The following is a 19336-nucleotide window of genomic DNA, read 5'->3' on the forward strand; positions in this document are numbered from 1 at the left end:
TGATTGAAGTGACGCGAAAAGTAAAACCCAAATGACAAAAATGAGGTCACCGAAAAACATTTGTGAACTACTTAATTCTGTATAGCGTAAAAAAATCTAGAATAATTTATGAGAACACTAGTAGTACCACTATATTACGGGATAATATTGTGTTGTAATCTCTATTTTATTTTCGCATTAGTAGAAGAAAGGTCTGAGTGAATGTAAGTAATAAATAGTCGATTAGACCATGTTAGTTATCAATGGAATTGGTAGGTACATCTCTAGTGCGCGTAATGTAATATGGACGTACAGACGCAACGCAAAGCAAACTTTGTCTTGATTGTGTATTAATTAGTAGAACTAGGTAATTATTAGTACTAGTTTCAAATAATGTTTGTAAACTTGAAAATAATAATGGATTTTCTTTCTGTTATAGTACGGACACTATAAATTTGACGTTTGCGTTCGTCAACAAAACTTAGGTTATCTCTAAATAAAGCAATAATAAATTCATTTTTTGTTTTTTAGAGACTGTATAAACAAAATGGAAGCAGTAGAAGAACCTCCACTTCATAATACAACTGTAGATAATAAGAAAGTAACAGTTGTGTTTGACGAAAACAACGAAAACGCTGTGGCTTCGGTAGCTACTGATGTATGTCACAAATCAAACGGCGTCGCGGAATCCGAGTCTGCCGAAGTTGCTGCTGTAGAAAGTAACTCAGTGCCAAGCGAAGATAGTAAATGTGAGCCTGAAAGTGCTGAAACATCTGCAGACGTGAATAATAAAACGCAGGATATCATCGAAGAAGTAACAGAAGCTGCTGTGCCCAAAATTATCGAGTCGACTGACACAAATGTAGAGTGTAGTCAGCCAACCACTGATGACTCCTCTCCTACTGTAGAAGAACCTGCAGTTGTCAAGGAAGTTGTATCAATTGCTCCTGAAGAAGAAACAGTAGTTGAAGTTGATAATACTGCACAAGTATGCTCAGAGGGAGTCACTTTTCAGACTGAGATATTAATTGAAACAAATGATAATGATATGACTGAAACAATTACTGAAGAATTAGTTGTTGATGATCAGCACTCCAACAATTTACTCAGTGAACTTGGTCAAAGCATTGAGCTTAGTGAAGCTTTACGCTCATCAGATGTGAGTGATAGTGTAGAAAATAATAATAGTTCTGTTAGACAGGAAGTGTTCAACAAAGAGGAGCTATTGGACATCTTGGAAGGCAATGATGAAGAACAAAGTGAGTCTCTAAATTTGAAAAATATGTCATCTGATAAAATACTTGAAGCTACTATAGCTTTGCAGCAACTTAACCGATTAAAAAATACTGCTAAAAAACGCGGTCCCAATGAAAGATTGTCAAGAAATCGAAGAACCGATAAAATTGAGAAAGTATCCCAGCAGAAACAAAAAGCAAGTGTAGAGGAAAACATAAAAGAAATTGTGAAAGGTAATACGGAGGAAAATATAGTCAATGTTCTTGTGAAAGAGTGGGATGATGAGGATTTGGAAGGGGAAAAGACAAACAAGTTGTTGCAAGAGAGTGAACACTTGCTGAAGACTACTGAAGATGTCAAAACCCAAGAGGTTGTTGGTAAAGAGGATGAACAAGCATCAGCTCGGACATCCATCGACTCATCTAGTGATGGAAAATTACAAGTCTTAAACAAAAGCAGTGATGAGGGAGCACCACAACGCCGTCTTGGTAGAGTTATAAAGAAAAAAGTTATATTTGATCCAGATAACCCAGATACTTTTACTAAATCTAAATCTGCTACTAAAAGCAAAGAACCAAGCATGGAGAAAGATGTGACTCCATCAAAAAAAATTAAGACTGAACCAACTTTTCAGAGGACCAAATCTAAGTCACCTATTGCAAAATTACAATGGAAAAAGCCTTCTCCTAAGAACTGCAAACAAAATAAGCGACTGACTGAAGTTGATAAGCTGTTGATGGATGAAGGAGCTGTAAATATGATTTATCAGCTCACTCCTGAAGCCCAAAAGGGGAAAAAGAATATGAAAACCAAAGCAGAATTTATTAAAAAATTACAAAGCTCAACACCTGTCTCTAAAGAAATGAAATTTAGAGAAAGGAAAAAGGAGTCAAAATATGAAGAAGGAGAAGCTAAGAAAATTCTAGGTGGTAAACAGAGATCATCTTTAAATAGTTCAGTAAAGTCACCCTCAGTATGTGAAGATTTTGAGGCACATAGTGCAGATGATTCTATTATTTATAGACGGCACTCTTCAAGCTCTTACTCTAGTTCGTGTATGAGTCCACGACGGTTGAGTGATGTAGAGTCACACAAACAAACTGCACAGGCAGATGTTCAAAATCAGTCTGCTGGTGAGAGCACCAATAATCAACCTTTGGCTGATGTATTCATGTCAGATGTTACAGATGCAATCAAACCAGATGCAATAAATAAAGATGATTGCTTGTCTATAAAAGAAAAACTGAATTCTAAATTAAATCTTGCCTTAAATAAGAGAAAGCGTGAGATTATAAAAGGTGAAAAACCATCAAAAATTAAAAAGCTAATGAAAACTGAAGAAAAATCCCATGTAAATAGTGAAGATTTTAAATACATGTCCATTCATTTTGATCAAAGATTAGCTGAGATTTGTGTTCAGAAAGCAGGGTCTAGATGTAATATTGAGGTGAGTTATCTTTTTTCTACTTTATTAAGTACATCAAGCCAGAAAAATACATAATTTCATTTTGTATAAAGTAACTTCCATTGATAATTCTATAAAAATGTGAGATCATAACATTTTTTATTTTATTGACAGATGTTAAAAGAGTTTGAAAAGGCACTACAAATGGTGGAAGCAAAAAAAGACATATCAGTGACACTGTTATCATCCGAGTGTGCAACCGCATTCTCAGATTTAGACTTAAGACCATTGTTGGATGACAGTATTGAGACGTCAGCTAACTTTGCTTACGAGATGGCTGAATGTGTAAGGTAAGTTATTGGGTTCAAAAAATGATGTTTCCTGATTAAACTAGTTAACTGCAACAGTTAATGTCGTGGTTGCCCAGAAGCTTAGAACCCCTACTACTCATGCATGAGGGTTCAACACCTGGCAAAAACCAATGTGACGTTTTCCATCAAGTTATATGTATATGTACTTGCTAAGATTTAGACACCAGTGGCAAGCAATGGAGGAAAACATTGTGAGGAAATGTGGACTTTTAATTTCTATTTCTAATTATGTTTGAAACTATACAAATATTCTAAATATTTACAGATCTCTATTAGAAACACTGGAACAACATGGCAAGCTATTATGTGCTGGGGTGAATGGTAGATGTTCAGGTGTTGGCCTGGCGTTGATTGGTCTAAGCGATGTGGCGTTCGCCTCTGAACGAGCAAGCTTCGCCATCAGCCCTAAGTCACATGGGAGTGTTGCGCCGATAGAGCCAGGAGCTGCGGCATTTACTACATACAGACTTCTGCCTCAACCATTGGTAAATCTTGTTCTTATTATGTAATGAAGTTGTGAAGAGTTTATTTGTTTAAATGCACTAATCTCCGGAACTACTGGTCCGAATTGAATAATTATTTTTGTGTTGGATAGTCATTTTGGGAAAGAATAGTCTATAAAACAACACGCTACGGTCAATAGAGGGATATTTTACTTTTATATATTGCATTTATCAAAAGTTTTTGTGGAAATAAACAATTAATGTATTTGTTACTCTAAAATATTCAGTTTATTTATTCTAAAACTACAAAATACTTGTTGCAGTTGAATGATTTGATCGTTTTTGGTCGTCGGTTGTCAGCATCGGAAGCATTGCAAGGTGGATTGGTAAGCCGCACATTATGGCCTGAAAACTTCAATGAACAAGTCCAGACGATCGTTAAAGACATTGCTTCACAACCCGCACGAGTAAGTTAATAATCTTCGTAACTGTCGTCGTTTTCTATCCTTTGGCAGTAAGCTTTCCATCCTCTGCCTTCGTAAAGCAACTCTGAGATGTGCATGTGAGTTACACCGCCGTTGTGCACACATATGTGGTGTTTAGGGCATAAACACGACTGGTAAAGCGCGTTCAAGTCATGGTTCACATTTCCACAAAACTCTCCAGTTTTGCACAGTGGAAGTGATGCACACCGGTATTTACGATTAGTGTCCTCGGTGGAAGATAGCTTCCAGTAGTTAGGGTTACGACACCGACAGTTAAATGTTATGTTTGGTGGTGTGAGCTGCATATTCACGTGATGCAATTCCTCAAGTTTGTCAGGATTCATTTGGTAGTGTGTTGTGACTATGCTTAGTGCATTTTCGTTTATGTTACATTCCGGCCAGTCAGTTACAGGTTTACAGAACTGAAATGAATTTTGTTGTTGTCAGCTATACACATTAAAAAACGTAAAACCAATAATTGACCGAAAATATAATTATAGTTTTATATTTTACTAAGACTAATCTTACTCGCCTGTAAATGAGCTCGATTGTTTAGTTCAATAAGACTATCGTTATGCGCACGAGTGTCACAGCGCATGCGACGAGCACAGCGACACAGTCGCACCAGCGCGGGTGCGCGCCAGTACCGCAGTATCAACGCTGAACACGCCTGACGATCATTACAAAGCGGCAGACTGCGCTCACTCTCCTCCTAAAATAATGCTTTCAAATAAATATTTCGCGTATTACATTAAATTGACTACATATAAAATTAATCATACACTGAGTCACTGACTGTCCCCCAAAAATATACTAACCTTTTCGACCGATATGAAATCAATCAAAAGTCGAAATATTCTTTGTTTTTAAACTAAAATACTCACAAGACCATAATAATATAAAACAGGCTCGTCGTTGTCATCGCTCGGCGCGACGAAAGTAAATAGCACAAATAGCAATAGTATGTTGAACCACATAGTAATTACCACTGTAATGCATACTTAACTCTCTTAACTAACTCTTTAATAGGTCGCAACCTAAAACGATAAGATAACCTTGTAATGAGATATTAACTCTAACTGGATCTCTATATGTTCAATGATTACACCTATTTGATTTGACAGGATCTTGTTTGACGGTATTATTTCTTTTATCGTTAACAATTTACTTTTGTGCTGTTCAGTATGTTTTTGACTTAAATGTCTGCGGTCGGAATCTATGAAACTATGAGAGGTATAAAAAATTTTTTTCACTCTGTTTATGCGTCATGAGTAACATGCGTTGTTTTTCTTTTCTAGAATATCTGGCTAAAGAAACGGATACTAAACATGAAGAAGAGTGGGTCTGAGTCTACATTCCTGGGGTACTTGGAGAAGGAGCGAGATTTACTAGTGGAGTACTGGACCTCGACAGAAGGACAGAACATCTTGCGTGCAACATACAACGCCTAATTTTTATTACAAAGAAATGAGTATATTTACATTTTGCAGATAGTAAAAGGAAACAGTTTCAGGTCAATGTTTTTGATGACCACACAGTTGCTTTGAAAAGAATAACACTTCCTTTAATGACAAAAATTATATTATTGAAATCTGATATTTAGTTAAAGGTTATTTGCATATCCAGGTATTCATTTAAGGTTTAATCATAATGTATAATGGCTATACATTTATATAAATGACAAATTGTCCGACTGACATCAAAATTTAAAATATTGTTAAGTGTCTGCCCTACAAATGTATTCGTATAGGGATTAGGTATTGTGCAAAGACTGCTATTAGTGCGATGGTAGGCAACCAAGAGTGAGTGCAGGAAGAATTTGTGAAATGGTTTGATTTATGAGCATATTTAGATCCTTGGTGTTGAATAGGTTATAGTTATAGAATATTATGTTATGTTATAGATGAAATTGTTTATGTCCTTGTTTTAGATTTTATGAGTTTATGACTAAAGGTTTAGCATAATTTTCTTTTTCAGCCAAAGTTTGCATTTACCGCTTTATTTAAAAACATCTTATATACAATATATCTGAGGTGATACTTCATGTAAAGCTTAAAAAATGTTAATAAGTAAAGCAGTAAAGGATATTTCATAATAAAATATCTGATGTCTGACCACAGTTATGTTTTATAGATTACATTAAGTACCATTCCATTTTTAAATGGAACATAACTGGCAAAAAGATTATATTTTTCATCCATGTTTTGGTTCAAGATAATACTGTTAAATTATTTTATGTTTATATTTATAAGTATACCTACCTAGTGGTAAATTTATTTCTTTTGGTTAAAATAAAGTGCCTTTTATAATATCGAAATCGATTATATATTTTGAGTATAAACAAATGTACTATAATTATATACAATAATAATAATAGAATGCTGACCCTTAGAATGATTTTTCACTAACTTTGATTGGGTGCACAGACATCACATAGGTAGTATTGAAAGTCATGGCCGCCGGCAGTTAGTTGTTTTTGAAGAATGGACCGAAATTATATCGCCTGTTCGCTGTGTTTCATTGTCAATATTTTACGGGAGCAACGCGAACAGGTGGAGTGCATAAGATGCACTGGCAATGTTGCACTTTCACCACATAGTACAAATAATTGTGTGGTATGCGAATGTCGCGAATAGTCTAATATTGTTGTTTGAACATGTTTAGATTTGTTAGTTGATAAAGATTACTATGGGTTGAATTGATGAATGTGTAAATACGTTGTGGTGAAAAGGGTTTGAGAAAATGTTTAAATATTATATTATCTCATTAATTCGGTTAGTGGTTGATGTTGGACTAAATGAAGTGTGTACATATTGGATTTAATGTTGATGGATTTAAAGCTTTTATTGATGTGACATCTTAATGTTTAAAGGTTCTTATAGGAAAGTATTCCACAATGTGTTGTTTTCTAGTTGTTAATACCTGTCACGTAGCTTGTGTTTATCCGACTTGCTGTAACACTGTACAAGCGACAATATACTTTATTCATAAACAACTATATGTTTGTAGCGCTCATAAGTTGAGCCTCTCATCACTTTCACAAATATTTAAAAATTATTATGTATGTGTGTTGTGGCACCTATAATTTTGTCATACTAAGTAAGTGTTAAGGTTCATTTTCTACTAATTATTTACATTCAAATTCTTGTTCATGTATTGTATCATTTATAAACCCTCAAAACTTATCAATATTGTCGAGATATTATTTTCTTTATATATTTGTACTTTATTGGCAAACCTAATCTTTCATTTACTTTTTTTAAATAATTCTTATTCGAAATAACTCGCATGATAAGTATAAGATTTTCTTTTTAATTAGACAATGTTATGTTTAAAAAAATAAATTCATCCAAATAGTTAAGGTCATTTAAATTATGGGTTAAATAGTTTTAAGTCACAGAATTATGTCACATCCGAGTATGTGAATAGTGTAAAATTATTATAATTAAGTACTCTATCAATGTCTTTTTTTCTCCCTCTCTTTACAATCAATTTTGTCGATCGGATACGTAAATTAAAAGATGGAAGCAAGTCATGGACACTAACGCTACAATCATCAAGGGTTGATATAATCGTAGAGAAGACCGACCAGAGAGAGAGATCTCTGGTTGGTCCTTCATGTCTGAAGATCGTGGTCATGGTGGGTGATTCTGGCGCGTACGAATTGTCTCCATCGGATACGTAAATTGAAAGATGGAAGTAAGTCGTGGACACGTAACTCTACAATCATCAGGGGTTTATATAATCGTAGAGAAGACCGACCAGAGAGAGAGATCTCTGGTCTAGCTAGAATAAATTTTTTTATGAAAACCACACACTCAGTGAAGATAAACTTTATTACACAAATTATTATCACACTTTTTCTGCTACATTAGAAATAATAGGCTTAGGTCTAGATTTGAATAACAATTTCTTTTTGATAACAGCTTTTACTTTATAGCTAGTTTTGTCATCTACAATAACTTTTTCAATGACTGCCATTGGTTGCTCAAGTTTTTGTTCTTTACCATTGAGAATATGGTGGCCAAGAACTAAAACTGGATGTTTGTTTCTATTGTAGTAATGCAGATCGCCAACAACCGTCGCTTCTATGATTCCTTCTTTTTTCATTTGAATAAGACCCTGGAGCTCAACCAACGCCCACTCAGGAATTCCTGCTTCGTTTTCAGTTTTACTGAAATAAATGCATAAGTACATATAATAAGAGTAAATCATTAAGGCAAATAGGAAATAAAATAAAACCAAAATGTAGTCAAACGTATTTTTATTCATATTTTGCACATAAAAAAGTGATAGGTAGGTCAGTTCTAGGTAACAAATGTCGCCGATATATATTTATTTTTGTATAAATTGGACTGCAGTATTAGCTTATATTTTTTATAACACCCAGCAAATAACTTTTATTAGTATCTGAAACGTATTAAATGAATAATATGAAAAAGATCTTATCTAAGAAATAACGAATTCGTATAGGTTCTGTTTAAATTCTACTGATATTACCAGACATAAGATGCTGAATATGATAGATAGGATGCAGCAACGCACATAGTGCGGTTAGTATCGGAACTTCTTGAAGAGCGGGTGTTTCTGTGCGTTAGCGTTGCGGCGGTGCTCCAGGTACAGCGCGTCGTCAGCGCCGGCCAGCGACGACAGCGCCCCCGCGCGCCGCGCCACGCCCGACCCGGAGCCTCCCACGCCGCCCTCGCGCTCCTCCTCGCACTCCGTCTCGGACGCAGCCAGCACCTATCGTATGGTTCCATTATATCACATGTCCTCTACATTACAAATATAAACTACACCATACATTTAAATAACTCAACATCTTTTATAACATCAAAGGACAAGTATTAGTAGTATTATAAGACTTTCAGCTAACTAGCATTCAAATCACATTTCAGAAATGTTAAGTGTACCTGTTGTAATAGAAGGCCTTGCTCCTCTCGTGTACCATACAGTAGATCAGGTTCCTGATCCATTCCCTTTAGTTCTGTGATGACCTACGGAAGAAATTAAGAGATAAATTCACGTTTCTTTTTGCCCCGTGTTTCCTTACTGCCAATTTGAATAACAGATCTTTGGATCGATCTAAATTTTTGAGAGAAACTATAGAACTACTGACAAAATCGATTTTAATCTAAAAATTTTGGATTGAGATCGGTTATTGCAATCGGCAGTTAGACGTTGTTAAATAATACCTTATTACCTTGTAACTGTAACCTTGGTTCACGAGAAACCGCTGTCTTTTACGGCTGTATGCCATTTCTAGTGTGTCTTGTGACACCAGTGTATAGAAGAATGCGTTGTACTCCTCCGCTAATGCACCTTTCTTTGCTCTCAAAATACGACCTGATAAATGAAAGCGTTAATTTGTAAACACAATGTGTGCCCGCTACTTTTATTTCGAATAGAGTTTAAGTATGCTTACCTAAGCGTTGGGCTTCCTGTCGCCGGGAGCCACCGTGAGACGAGATTTGAATCAGAACATTTGCTTCAGGTAAATCAAAACTAGTATCGGCTACTTTACTGACAAATATCGTATTCACTTTAGGGTTGAATTTGAAATTCTGTAAGATCTGAATTCTCTCGCTCTGTGACGTGGGTCCGTAGATATATGGTTTGTTCATTTTGACGGCATAATGTCGGAGAGCGAATACATTATCGGAGAACACTATAGTCTTGTCGCCGCGTCGTTCGTGATACCTCACCAAGAACTGACACGCCCGGAATTTTGAAGGATTCATTACATATAGCAACATTTTCTTGTTTATTCTGAAAACAAAAAGAGATAGTGTAAAAAAGTAAAATTCCCTGGAAAATTTTAGTTTGTAAAATTGGCAAACTGATATAAGAGTTTAGCTTACTTTTGTACAAGATATTCCCTGTAGAACTCCGGCGTCATGGGACACCATACCTCAGCGCACTGCACTCGTGCGATGTACCCATTCGCTTGTAACTCCAGCCAGTTCGCTTCGTACAGCTTTGGCCCAATCAAGAAGTTCAGATCTGCGATTTTGTCGTCTTCTCGAAGTAATGTTGCAGTCAAACCTGTTACAGAGATTGGGCAGTTTTATTAATCACATCAATCTACTAATGAAAATGCTCATTTGTATTTTAAATAGACTTGATTTATTTTAAACGTGACTATTATTTATCAATGAGGTAAAACATCAAAGGTACTTTAAAACAAATTAAATTAAATGTTTAACGATCTATAGGAGTATAACATATTATAGTAACCAAGGCTCGGAACCGGTTTAAAAAATACCGGTTAATACCGGTTTATATCGGTTTTCCTCCGAACTTTTCTTAAGAACGTGAACATTAAAGAACTTTATTTTAACCTAAATTAACCGGTTTATTCGACGAGGGGCATGTCGGTACACGCGTTGAAATATTATTATTGAAATAAGCTGAACAGCGCGCGGCGTTTCTTTGATGTGCGTCGTATTAACCGGTTTTTATTGCTCTAAACCGGTTAATCCGAAAAAACCTTTATGAAAATACTGTTCCAAATACCGGTTTAAAAAAACCGGTTTCGCGAACGAAACCCAATGTAAAGGTTTTGCGTACAAGTACATAATAACGGTTTGAAAATTTAACCGGTATCCGAGCCTTGATAGTAGCATACCAAGCTTAGCATGAGAGTGCACAATAGTGAGTACTCTTCGGAACATCTTGGCGGGTATGGTGTGCACCTCGTCAAGTACAACGAGTCCCCACTCCTGCGCCTGCAACCACTTCATGGTCTGCTCGGCCTCCCACGAGCGCCGCTGGCCATGAGTGATCATAGAGTACGTAGTGATCAGGATACCGGCACCCATCGGCTTGTCTTTCGCTTCTGACGTAAATCTAAACAAACATTTACGGGTTTAAATTGTATCGAGTATGTGGTCTAGATGGGGTCAGTTTATGAAGACAAATGATAGGTTTACGAGAGAAATCTATATATATAGTAATATATAAAGCTAATGAGCTTATTTATTTATTTGAACGCGCTAATCTCCGAACCTGCAGGCTCTATATTTTTTGTGTTGAATAGTGCATTTATTGAGGAAGGCTATAAAACATTACGCTACAATCAAAAGGAGCCGAGCAGAGCTGGTGAAACCGCGCGGAAGTAGCTAGTTTCCAATATTGTGTCTAAAGAGCTTTACAGAAATAGGAAAAATATTTTCTAAATAGTTTCTACAGCCTCCATAACATGGAATCATTTGCATTCGTATATAATTACTAGCAGTAAGCGAGCATACCTGCAGATCATACTGTCGTCGGCCGTGGACCAGCACTTGAACTGTTGCTTCCACTGCTCGACGGAGACGCCGGAGTTACACAGGACGAGCGCCCTCTTGCGCACCGTGCACACCGCCGTCACTCCCACCAGCGACTTGCCCGCCCCGCACGGCAACACTATCACACCGGACCTGTATACACCAAATATACAAAGATATACCTTTTGGATACGACAGACAAACTAAATATATAGTTTTGTCGGACTGTAAACTAGATCATATATTCATTAACATGTACCTTTTTAATAAAATAAATAAAATAAAAATAAATCAGCGATTTATTTTTTGTATCGTCGAAACCAGCTGCCATTAGGTTCAATCCGGATATGACTGTATTTTCTATTCTTATCTGTCTACCATGAAATAAAAACGAATCAATCATTTTTAAAATTATAAAGAATTATATTCATTTACATACCGCGCACGACCATTTCCGAACATTTTCCGGAGACTCTTCTCCTGGTAGGGGCGCAACACGGCGGTGGGCTTCAAGTCAATATTGATGTCGGGATTTATGGTGTCATTACGGAAGTCATATTCCGCTAACAAAGGGTGTTCAAGCTCGATGCAACGTTTTTGAATCACCTGTTACAAAAATATTTGTTGTATAATAGACACGGGTTAGATACCAGAGCATTTCGGATCCTGTTTATCATAAGTCGCCTGCCAAACGTAGACATAGACGTCAACATAGAGGAAACACTTTCCTTCAGCAAAGGAAGTATTCGGACTATCTACCTATAATAAAAACAATAAATACATACCTCAATCTTATCAGGGTCGACTTCAAAAGCGACGGCAGTATTGGCAGTAATGTCAGTGGCTTCGTCCTCGTCGTCATCTTTATCCAACTGCTGGTAGAACTGGCTGATGTCATCTGGTACCGCGCCGTTAGCCGCCGGCGGCTTGTCGCTTGTTTCACCTGATAAGTAAGTACATAGAAACTTAGTGTCTATATACTTTAGGTGGCAACTTGCAACCTCTTTGTGTAATAGACGAATTTTTATTCAGAGTGAGTGTTATGTATGGCAGTTATTGTCTGTATATGGACTTTTCAGTTTTTTTGGAGCTTGCATAGAAATGAACACAATGTTTTATTTAAGGTTACTGATATCATGTATTCTCAAATTGAACTAGTAGACTCACCTGGTTTTAAAGACATCGCCGGTTTATCAGGCAGTGCTGACGACAAGAAGTCGTCATCGCCGTCGCGTCTCAGCCTACATTGCTGAATTACAGGGTCGCGGAGTAGTTTCTGAAGAACTTCCACGTGTTTACTCTCCACAAGGTACCTAAACGTAGAGAGGATAGAATATTATTATATTATATTATAATAAACATAGATGATGTCTGTTGAATCTAACAACACAAGCAATTTTGTACAGCATTTCGATATTTTTTCAGCATTACTATTTCAAACCCACCTGTTATGTTTTAGTACAAGTTTCACCTTGCCATATGATAATGTACATAGCTGTATAAATTCTATAATGCCAGCCGGTACAGAGCACTTGCTAAGTCTCTGTAGATATTCTATAATGTCCACTGTTTGCAAGCCCACTGACACTGCAGCATATAAACTGTAAGCTGTCAGTTTGTACTCATGTATGTGTTGTGGCCTGGAAATAAAACATTGATAAAATATATGCAGTATTATAATAACTTTTGTCCTGCACTAACATTCTAAATGTCATCCAAAAGAATCAATAATATGAGTAATATACACTCAAAACTTAAAATATTTATTCTGGTCTAATCTTAAATCTTCATTTGAATACTACTACGATAAAAACATAACCTTTCTTCTACAATCTACAGCAACTAAAATAAAAGTGATATCAGTTTACAATAAATAAGAAATGTCTAAATAAAAACTAACTACATAAAATAAAATGTTAATAAAGAAGTATACATACCTGCACACAGGTTCAGCAATAGCAATGAGGAAATCATGAGCATGTTTATATACAGGTGAGAATGCTTCTAAGAATATGTGACCATTAGGTGCCACCCACAAAGGACGGCTGGCATTATCTGTTTTAAGTTGCATTTGGTTTCTGAAACATAAAAAAAATACTGTACCTATTTTCCTCATTTTCAGTTAGTCAAGGAATAAATTAAATGGATTCTGGTCTCTTTAAGGTTCACAAATTGTGTATTCAATATTAGTCACAAACAAAGTTATTGTATAGATTAAAAAAGAAAGCTACTAAATGTTAGGATTATTGTGATAGTAGATGCATAAAAGGATTTCTATACAACCAACCAAATTCATTTTCTAAAAAGAATGTTTTTCTAGTAATCTGCTGTGCTGTAAAGAGTAACTTAACTTTATTGGAGATTCTTTTTTTTTGTATTTTTTATGAATTTTTGTAAACACTAACAGCTCACAAGCCTTCACATCTATAAAATTTAAGTACTTAGATTGGTGTTGTGTTCTATGTACATACAACACAACATAGTAGAGATAACATTATCTCTACATATTAGGCTTACCAAACAAAGGGAATGGTAATTGGTACAGTAATTACCTGTAATCTTTGGCACCAAATTCATCTTCTGGCACTTGATCATTTTTCTCAGCATCCTGCATGGCAGCACCGGGTACTCCCACATTCTCTGTATTGTCATCATCTACCAGATCTATTGTCACTTCTTCTTCTACTTTCTTCTTTTTACCTGTTTCCATGAACAAGAGTATTTATTCACTGTGGTCACAAAAAAAAAATGGTTGACATGTTGCAACATGTCATAGTTAGTTCTACAATATTCACAATCAACAATGAGCAACCTTATATGTAAATATTGTATTTGAATTGTAAAGAAATTATTGAATTCTTATTTATATAAATGAACTCACCTGATCTATCACTCCCTGTTCTTGAATCATATTTTTTCATCTTCTTTGGGGGACCCATTTTATATTCTTTGTAATGTGCTGGTGAATATTAGTTTTAGTAGAATATTCTTCCACACCTACAAAATAGTGCTTATTAATATAAATATTACAGGTCATAATCGATATAAATACACAACATTCCATTAAACATTATTTATAAATAAAGAAAACAACTCCAACAAGTATCAATTCAAACATTTAACTTTCTTGTACTTACTCAGTTTTATATAACGAAGGTTTCGTTGATTACCAACGTAATTCAATGGTCAAAGTAAGTAATATATTATTTATGTTGAATATGTAATATTAAAACCATTATTTTTCAATTCCACTGCTGTAGGATCCACTCGTTGTATTTACAACGCAGATTTCCCGATTGCACTGATTTTCTAAACATGTCGTCGTCAATCATGACAGTGACAGTTGACGTCTGTAGACTCATAGACTGTCACTTACTTTAGCTGCGTTCAGAATAAAGAGCATTTTCGCGAACATAATATTATATTTTTTTACCAAGTAAGGTTCTCTTCGCAATCAAATTACTTTAATTTTTTTGCATTTTTGTATAGTAAATAGGCAAGAACATTGGAAAAAACACAAACTTTGTTTCACTGTCCTTGGCAATATTTGTAATCAATTAGAAAACAAGTGAAGGTATAACAAGTTTTGTAGTAAATAACCACCACAAAGAACGTCTAATACATAAGCTATCAATTGAATTGAGTAACAGAACAAATTACAAAGTTTTTCAACCTTGGTAATGATATCATTTGTAATTTAATTTACAATAAATAGCATAGTAGTAGGTGATTTGAAATAACACACTTGCTTTCCAATCCGTATGAGAGCTAAAGTTTGTATTTATTTATTATTTTTTACAACTATGTTGGAGTTTTAATATAACTTTTTAAACTATCCCACAGGAGGAGATTAGACGATAATTTATATTACACTACATTTTGAATTATGAATTGCTTTATATTCAGCATTATGTATGCCTTTTTATGTTTTGATTATTTATATTTAGACTGTTTAATAAACTTCCATATATTTAATTCTATAGTGTAAATGTGAAATGTTTTTAATAGATTTTCTTTTAAAAATATTGGTGTCTGTCCAAAAATTTAAAGGATGTTTCCTTGTTTTCAAATGAAATATTTTAATTTACTTTAAACTTTGTTAATTTTACAGTACATAAGTAAATAACTGAACTGAATGCAATGCAGAAAGCTCATAGATGTTTATAAAAATGACATTAACTTTTAGGAAAAGGTTTTCTACTTAGTAATCAATATGCTTTTTAATCATAACTACACTGTGTATTATATGTATGTACAACTAGTTCCGTAAATTTCATACACCGCCTATAAATAATCTTTGATTTATAAATAAAATAGAGTGCAGCTAAAGGTCAGTGTTTCATAAAATTATTCATATAAATTTTAATCTTAATGCAACTTTTGTGGTCACTTGGCTATACTTAGGTGGTAAATGCCCTCGTGAAGAATAACATATAATGTGAAATACGTTATTTATTTTAGAATAAAAATATTTATTTACAAAAAGTTTTTGAGGTTATAGTTTTGTTTATATACTCACCAGTCAATATACATTTGCATGTTCCCTTCAGTTTCTTTTAGCACCAAAGTAAAATATCCAGTTACTTAGAATTTAACGAAACATTTAATAATCAATGGTCAACTGTTCTTAATCGATCATACACTCAATAAATAAATAATAATGAAGTTTTAATCACTAACTTCTTTCGCGCTATATTTTTGACATTTGACAGTTATATTGTGTTGCCAAATTTAATTAATTTAATTTTGTTGTTAAAAAGCCAAGATGTTACTAAAAGGGCAAAAAGATTCTGCTGGCGTCGTGTTGGCTAGTTGGCTTAGGTAGATAGTATTCAGCCGACCTGGGGCCCTCACTGGAGGTCAAGACGGCTTATTCTTATGCATAAGAGTACAGGTCAGCGCTTATAATTAGAAATTATAAGACAAACCTAGGCTTATAATTTCCTTATCCTCACGTTGTTAACTAATGCCCAATTAATACACAGGGACATCGGACATACCATACGTTTTGAACCTTTGCTACCATCGAGGAACTAGCAGCTGTGTTCTTCAAGTTTTCAGTAATCTATAATTGAGATGCGATGTCAATGAAATTATGCAAGATAATTCTTTCGACAAAATATTGACGGATACACGGCTCGCTTTGAGACCGACAAATAGAAGTGTTATTATATTTTTAAATTATCTTATTTGGAGTGCATGCATCAGAACGTTGCCATTTACAAGGCATGGAAGGGGTTATTATGGAAAACGGCGAATTTCAGTGCTATTGCTGGCCTCTTCATACGTACACGTACAGTTCTGAGAATGGTAGGAGTCATGATCCGACTTATTTAATGATTCTAATATTTAAATCAAGTTGTTTTTGACATCTTAAGTTGAGAACACCTCAGAGCAGTTGGTGCAGTGGCTCTTGCGGAACGTGTCATAGGTTCGATTTCTGCATATAACTACTTCGATGTTGCTGTGACATAAATACAAAATTATTTGTAAATATACCCACAGGATAAACCTAGGGTGGGCAATATTCAAAAATAAAGCATAAGTGGAATTTTGAAATAAAAATCGTTGTTCATTATTGGTAGGTCATAATTTAATGCAGTTTTCTTTTATTATTAAACATTTGCTTCTGCTTTTACTTATTAATATGACAAATGGAATATTGTTTGATATCTAGATTAAATATATATTCTGTGAAACTATTTTAAACAACTTTTATATTTCCATCAGCATTTTGTACAACAATTGCTAAAATAGCATTTTCGATACTAATCGTAATTTTAAGGCAACAAAAAACATGGCGGGACATAATAAAATGATATAAATAAGCTGCTTTAAGTATTACAATACTTGTGACCGTAAAATTAAAAACAAAAATATAGAAATAGCAAAATTAATTTCTATACTTTTGTCCTGTTATGCAGAATACTGTACAACTCTATAATTTAGGGATGCTCAACTCATTGCTACTGAGGAAACTCAATAGAGAAATTTAATAATTTGTGTGTAATGAACAGACCCCTCTATTTTAAGACGTAGGCCACAACAATATTTACTTATTTATACAAAGTAGAAAGGACAGCATGTGACAAACTCTGGATTGGTACATTATATAGTTTAATAATTTGAATACAACATTTGACTGAAACACATGATATTAATGGTAATTGTATTGAAATGATCACGGAAAAGTACACAACTATTGAATGGGATTTCAACTAGTGGGTTAAGAATCATTACCAAAGCCAAAATTTTAATGACACAGGCTGCCCCTTTCTACCCTTCATTAAGTATATACACATAGTTTAAAATAAATACTAAATTGTCTTTCAATGAACTATTTATCAATCGCCATTATGTTAACATCGAAGACAAACAATAAATATACAAAACAAATCAGTTTTAAGTAATTATAATTACTTATTTCATTTAATATTTTGAACATTACATTATGTTTCAGTCCGTAAAAATGGCCGCGTATAGCACTCCAATGCTGTCAATGTAATAGATTCAATAAAATGCGCAAACTTTTGTGCCATTTTACTAACGATACAAACAACAGACAGTTTGCGTCAAACATACATTATGCAACGAGACAACACACACGCTCACACGCACTCGCGATAATAATGCACTACACTATCTCTTAAGTAACAACAACGTACTTATGTTATAGGTATTTGGAAAATAGGGCACATTTCAATTTACTTCCTTTGTCGTGTTGTGCTGCGTACGATTCCAGAGCACGTCATAAATACGTGAACATCCTCAAGCTTTCATAAATAAGTTATATAACCGTTTTGGATAGAATCAAACTACAAGAGGTAGCGACTAGAATTTTTTATCTAAATTAACATATCTTTAAGTGTTTCCATCGAGATAGGAAGAAAGAAGCTTGCGGAAATTGTTATACATATTTATAACAGTTAAAAGTTACATATATTGCGCCATTTTATTGTAAAATACCTTTACTTAGCATCCAGCATTGTAGCTTACTAACGGCAAGTGTTAGGCTTAAAGACCCGTAATTGTATTAGAAATCAAAACACTTTTTGACATATTATAATATGTACAGGAAAAATACAAGTGTTCACTGCAAAGTATCATTTAAAATATGGATGATAAGGTGAGAGCCCATTATTGTTAAATGGACTAACAAATGGAGTTTCTCTTTGTAAGTATGAGTAAGACAATGGTGATGACAAAACACTACAACTCGTATCTGTTCATGATATCATGGATAGTAAACAAGTTAATGACTGTCGTGACACTTCAATAATGGCCGGCGAAACATATACTTCATATAGGTAGCAGCAGTTAAATAGCAGAGTAGCGATAACTTATATTATTATCGTACAAGTACGAACGTTAGCTACGAATCTTCAACCACAACATAATGCAGCACATGTTTTGCCGACCGAACAATATAAATAATAAACAGCTAATTTATAACTAATTCGTTTAATATTTTTTCTTTTTGTCTATTTTCTAATGAGATTTCTATTCATCTGCATTTTAAATATCAGTCACTAATTGTCAATTATTGTCAGCATGACTAGGTATCGACACAGACGGCGCGCGGCGCCCCACTCTACAGACAGTCGTGATATTGATACAGACATACAAGGACTACAGGTAAACAGGTAGAAGCAACTAGTACAGTAAGTATTATCGAGAATATTTCAACATAAATATGGAATGTAGCAAACACTCAATTGAAAAGACCCCCGGGTTCTGGCGTTTAGCCATAATTAATCTAATAATATTAAATTAGAGACAATATTTACAATAAAATAGTAACTATGCAACGTAAATTAATATTCCTTGCGTTTACTGTACTGATATGCATCCTTTACATACAATTATAAATAAATATAAAAGTTGTTTAAACACAGATTTATAGCTGCTGGATAGAAATTAAACTTTAAAATAGGTCACTTAAACATGAAACTGTACACTGCAAGACATCAGCTCACCGTCGACGGACCCTCGGCTAATACACGATATCATCGAGGGCCACGCCGAAAGATTCATTAAATATTATAATATAACTTTAATCGTTTCTATTTTGAATCAATTTCACCTAAGACAACATACTTCAACGTAGACTTTATAACGTTATATCTTTTTACTTTATCTCAGTCTTAGT

The 19336-nt window shown here is 34.5% G+C and overlaps 4 protein-coding genes across 5 annotated transcripts; 1 reads left to right on the forward strand and 3 right to left on the reverse strand.

Annotated features, from left to right (window-relative positions):
* The first annotated feature begins 188 nt into the window (after positions 1–188).
* LOC118281732 (chromodomain Y-like protein) lies at positions 189–7376 on the forward strand. The gene is made up of 6 exons (XM_035602425.2): positions 189–346; positions 511–2662; positions 2795–2970; positions 3257–3476; positions 3758–3901; positions 5218–7376. The coding sequence occupies exons 2-6, from the start codon at positions 527–529 to the stop codon at positions 5368–5370; spliced, it is 2829 nt and encodes a 942-aa protein (XP_035458318.2). The 5' UTR covers positions 189–346; positions 511–526; the 3' UTR covers positions 5371–7376.
* On the reverse strand, positions 3698–5134 carry LOC118281736 (uncharacterized). Its single transcript, XM_035602429.2, has 3 exons — positions 4804–5134; positions 4452–4631; positions 3698–4341 (listed from the first exon to the last, which is right to left on the reverse strand). Exons 1-3 carry the CDS (start codon positions 4894–4896, stop codon positions 3907–3909), a joined length of 708 nt encoding a protein of 235 aa, XP_035458322.1. The 5' UTR covers positions 4897–5134; the 3' UTR covers positions 3698–3906.
* Positions 7377–7737: 361 nt separating the features above from the next.
* Positions 7738–15855, reverse strand: LOC118281739 (chromosome transmission fidelity protein 8 homolog). The gene is made up of 2 exons (XM_035602430.2): positions 15707–15855; positions 7738–8093 (listed from the first exon to the last, which is right to left on the reverse strand). Exons 1-2 carry the CDS (start codon positions 15724–15726, stop codon positions 7772–7774), a joined length of 342 nt encoding a protein of 113 aa, XP_035458323.1. The 5' UTR covers positions 15727–15855; the 3' UTR covers positions 7738–7771.
* LOC118281733 (general transcription and DNA repair factor IIH helicase subunit XPB) lies at positions 7944–14664 on the reverse strand. 2 transcript variants are annotated; one of them, XM_050693303.1, is made up of 16 exons: positions 14325–14664; positions 14069–14184; positions 13740–13887; positions 13125–13265; positions 12633–12827; positions 12355–12500; positions 11973–12130; positions 11627–11793; positions 11170–11340; positions 10548–10768; positions 9781–9964; positions 9345–9688; positions 9123–9265; positions 8833–8916; positions 8465–8662; positions 7944–8093 (listed from the first exon to the last, which is right to left on the reverse strand). In XM_050693303.1, exons 2-15 carry the CDS (start codon positions 14124–14126, stop codon positions 8474–8476), a joined length of 2349 nt encoding a protein of 782 aa, XP_050549260.1. In that variant the 5' UTR covers positions 14127–14184; positions 14325–14664; the 3' UTR covers positions 7944–8093; positions 8465–8473. The 2 variants fall into 2 exon arrangements, with proteins under 2 accessions (XP_050549260.1, XP_050549259.1); XM_050693302.1 differs by lacking the exon at positions 7944–8093 and having other exon boundaries at positions 8169–8662; positions 14325–14663.
* Positions 15856–19336: the final 3481 nt, after the last annotated feature.

Source organism: Spodoptera frugiperda, chromosome 4 (assembly GCF_023101765.2).
Source record: "Spodoptera frugiperda isolate SF20-4 chromosome 4, AGI-APGP_CSIRO_Sfru_2.0, whole genome shotgun sequence".
Lineage (NCBI taxonomy): Eukaryota > Metazoa > Arthropoda > Insecta > Lepidoptera > Noctuidae > Spodoptera > Spodoptera frugiperda.

Excerpts from the sequence above, each read along its gene's own strand:
- LOC118281736 (XM_035602429.2), bottom strand. The coding sequence starts at position 4,896 with ATGTGGTTCAACATACTATTGCTATTTGTGCTATTTACTTTCGTCGCG. Across the intron at positions 4,632-4,803 it reads TTTTATATTATTATGGTCTT|GAGGAGAGTGAGCGCAGTCT; the intron begins GTGAGTATTTTA and ends GCATTATTTTAG. Across the intron at positions 4,342-4,451 it reads ACAATCGAGCTCATTTACAG|TTCTGTAAACCTGTAACTGA; the intron begins GCGAGTAAGATT and ends AATTCATTTCAG.
- LOC118281732 (XM_035602425.2), top strand. The coding sequence starts at position 527 with ATGGAAGCAGTAGAAGAACCTCCACTTCATAATACAACTGTAGATAAT. Across the intron at positions 2,663-2,794 it reads GGTCTAGATGTAATATTGAG|ATGTTAAAAGAGTTTGAAAA; the intron begins GTGAGTTATCTT and ends TTTTATTGACAG. Across the intron at positions 3,902-5,217 it reads TTGCTTCACAACCCGCACGA|AATATCTGGCTAAAGAAACG; the intron begins GTAAGTTAATAA and ends TTTCTTTTCTAG.
- LOC118281733 (XM_050693303.1), bottom strand. The coding sequence starts at position 14,126 with ATGGGTCCCCCAAAGAAGATGAAAAAATATGATTCAAGAACAGGGAGT. Across the intron at positions 13,266-13,739 it reads TTTGGTGCCAAAGATTACAG|AAACCAAATGCAACTTAAAA; the intron begins GTAATTACTGTA and ends TTTATGTTTCAG. Across the intron at positions 9,965-10,547 it reads GCACTCTCATGCTAAGCTTG|GTTTGACTGCAACATTACTT; the intron begins GTATGCTACTAT and ends TCTCTGTAACAG.
- LOC118281739 (XM_035602430.2), bottom strand. The coding sequence starts at position 15,726 with ATGCAAATGTATATTGACTG. Across the intron at positions 8,094-15,706 it reads ATGCAAATGTATATTGACTG|TAAAACTGAAAACGAAGCAG; the intron begins GTGAGTATATAA and ends CATTTATTTCAG.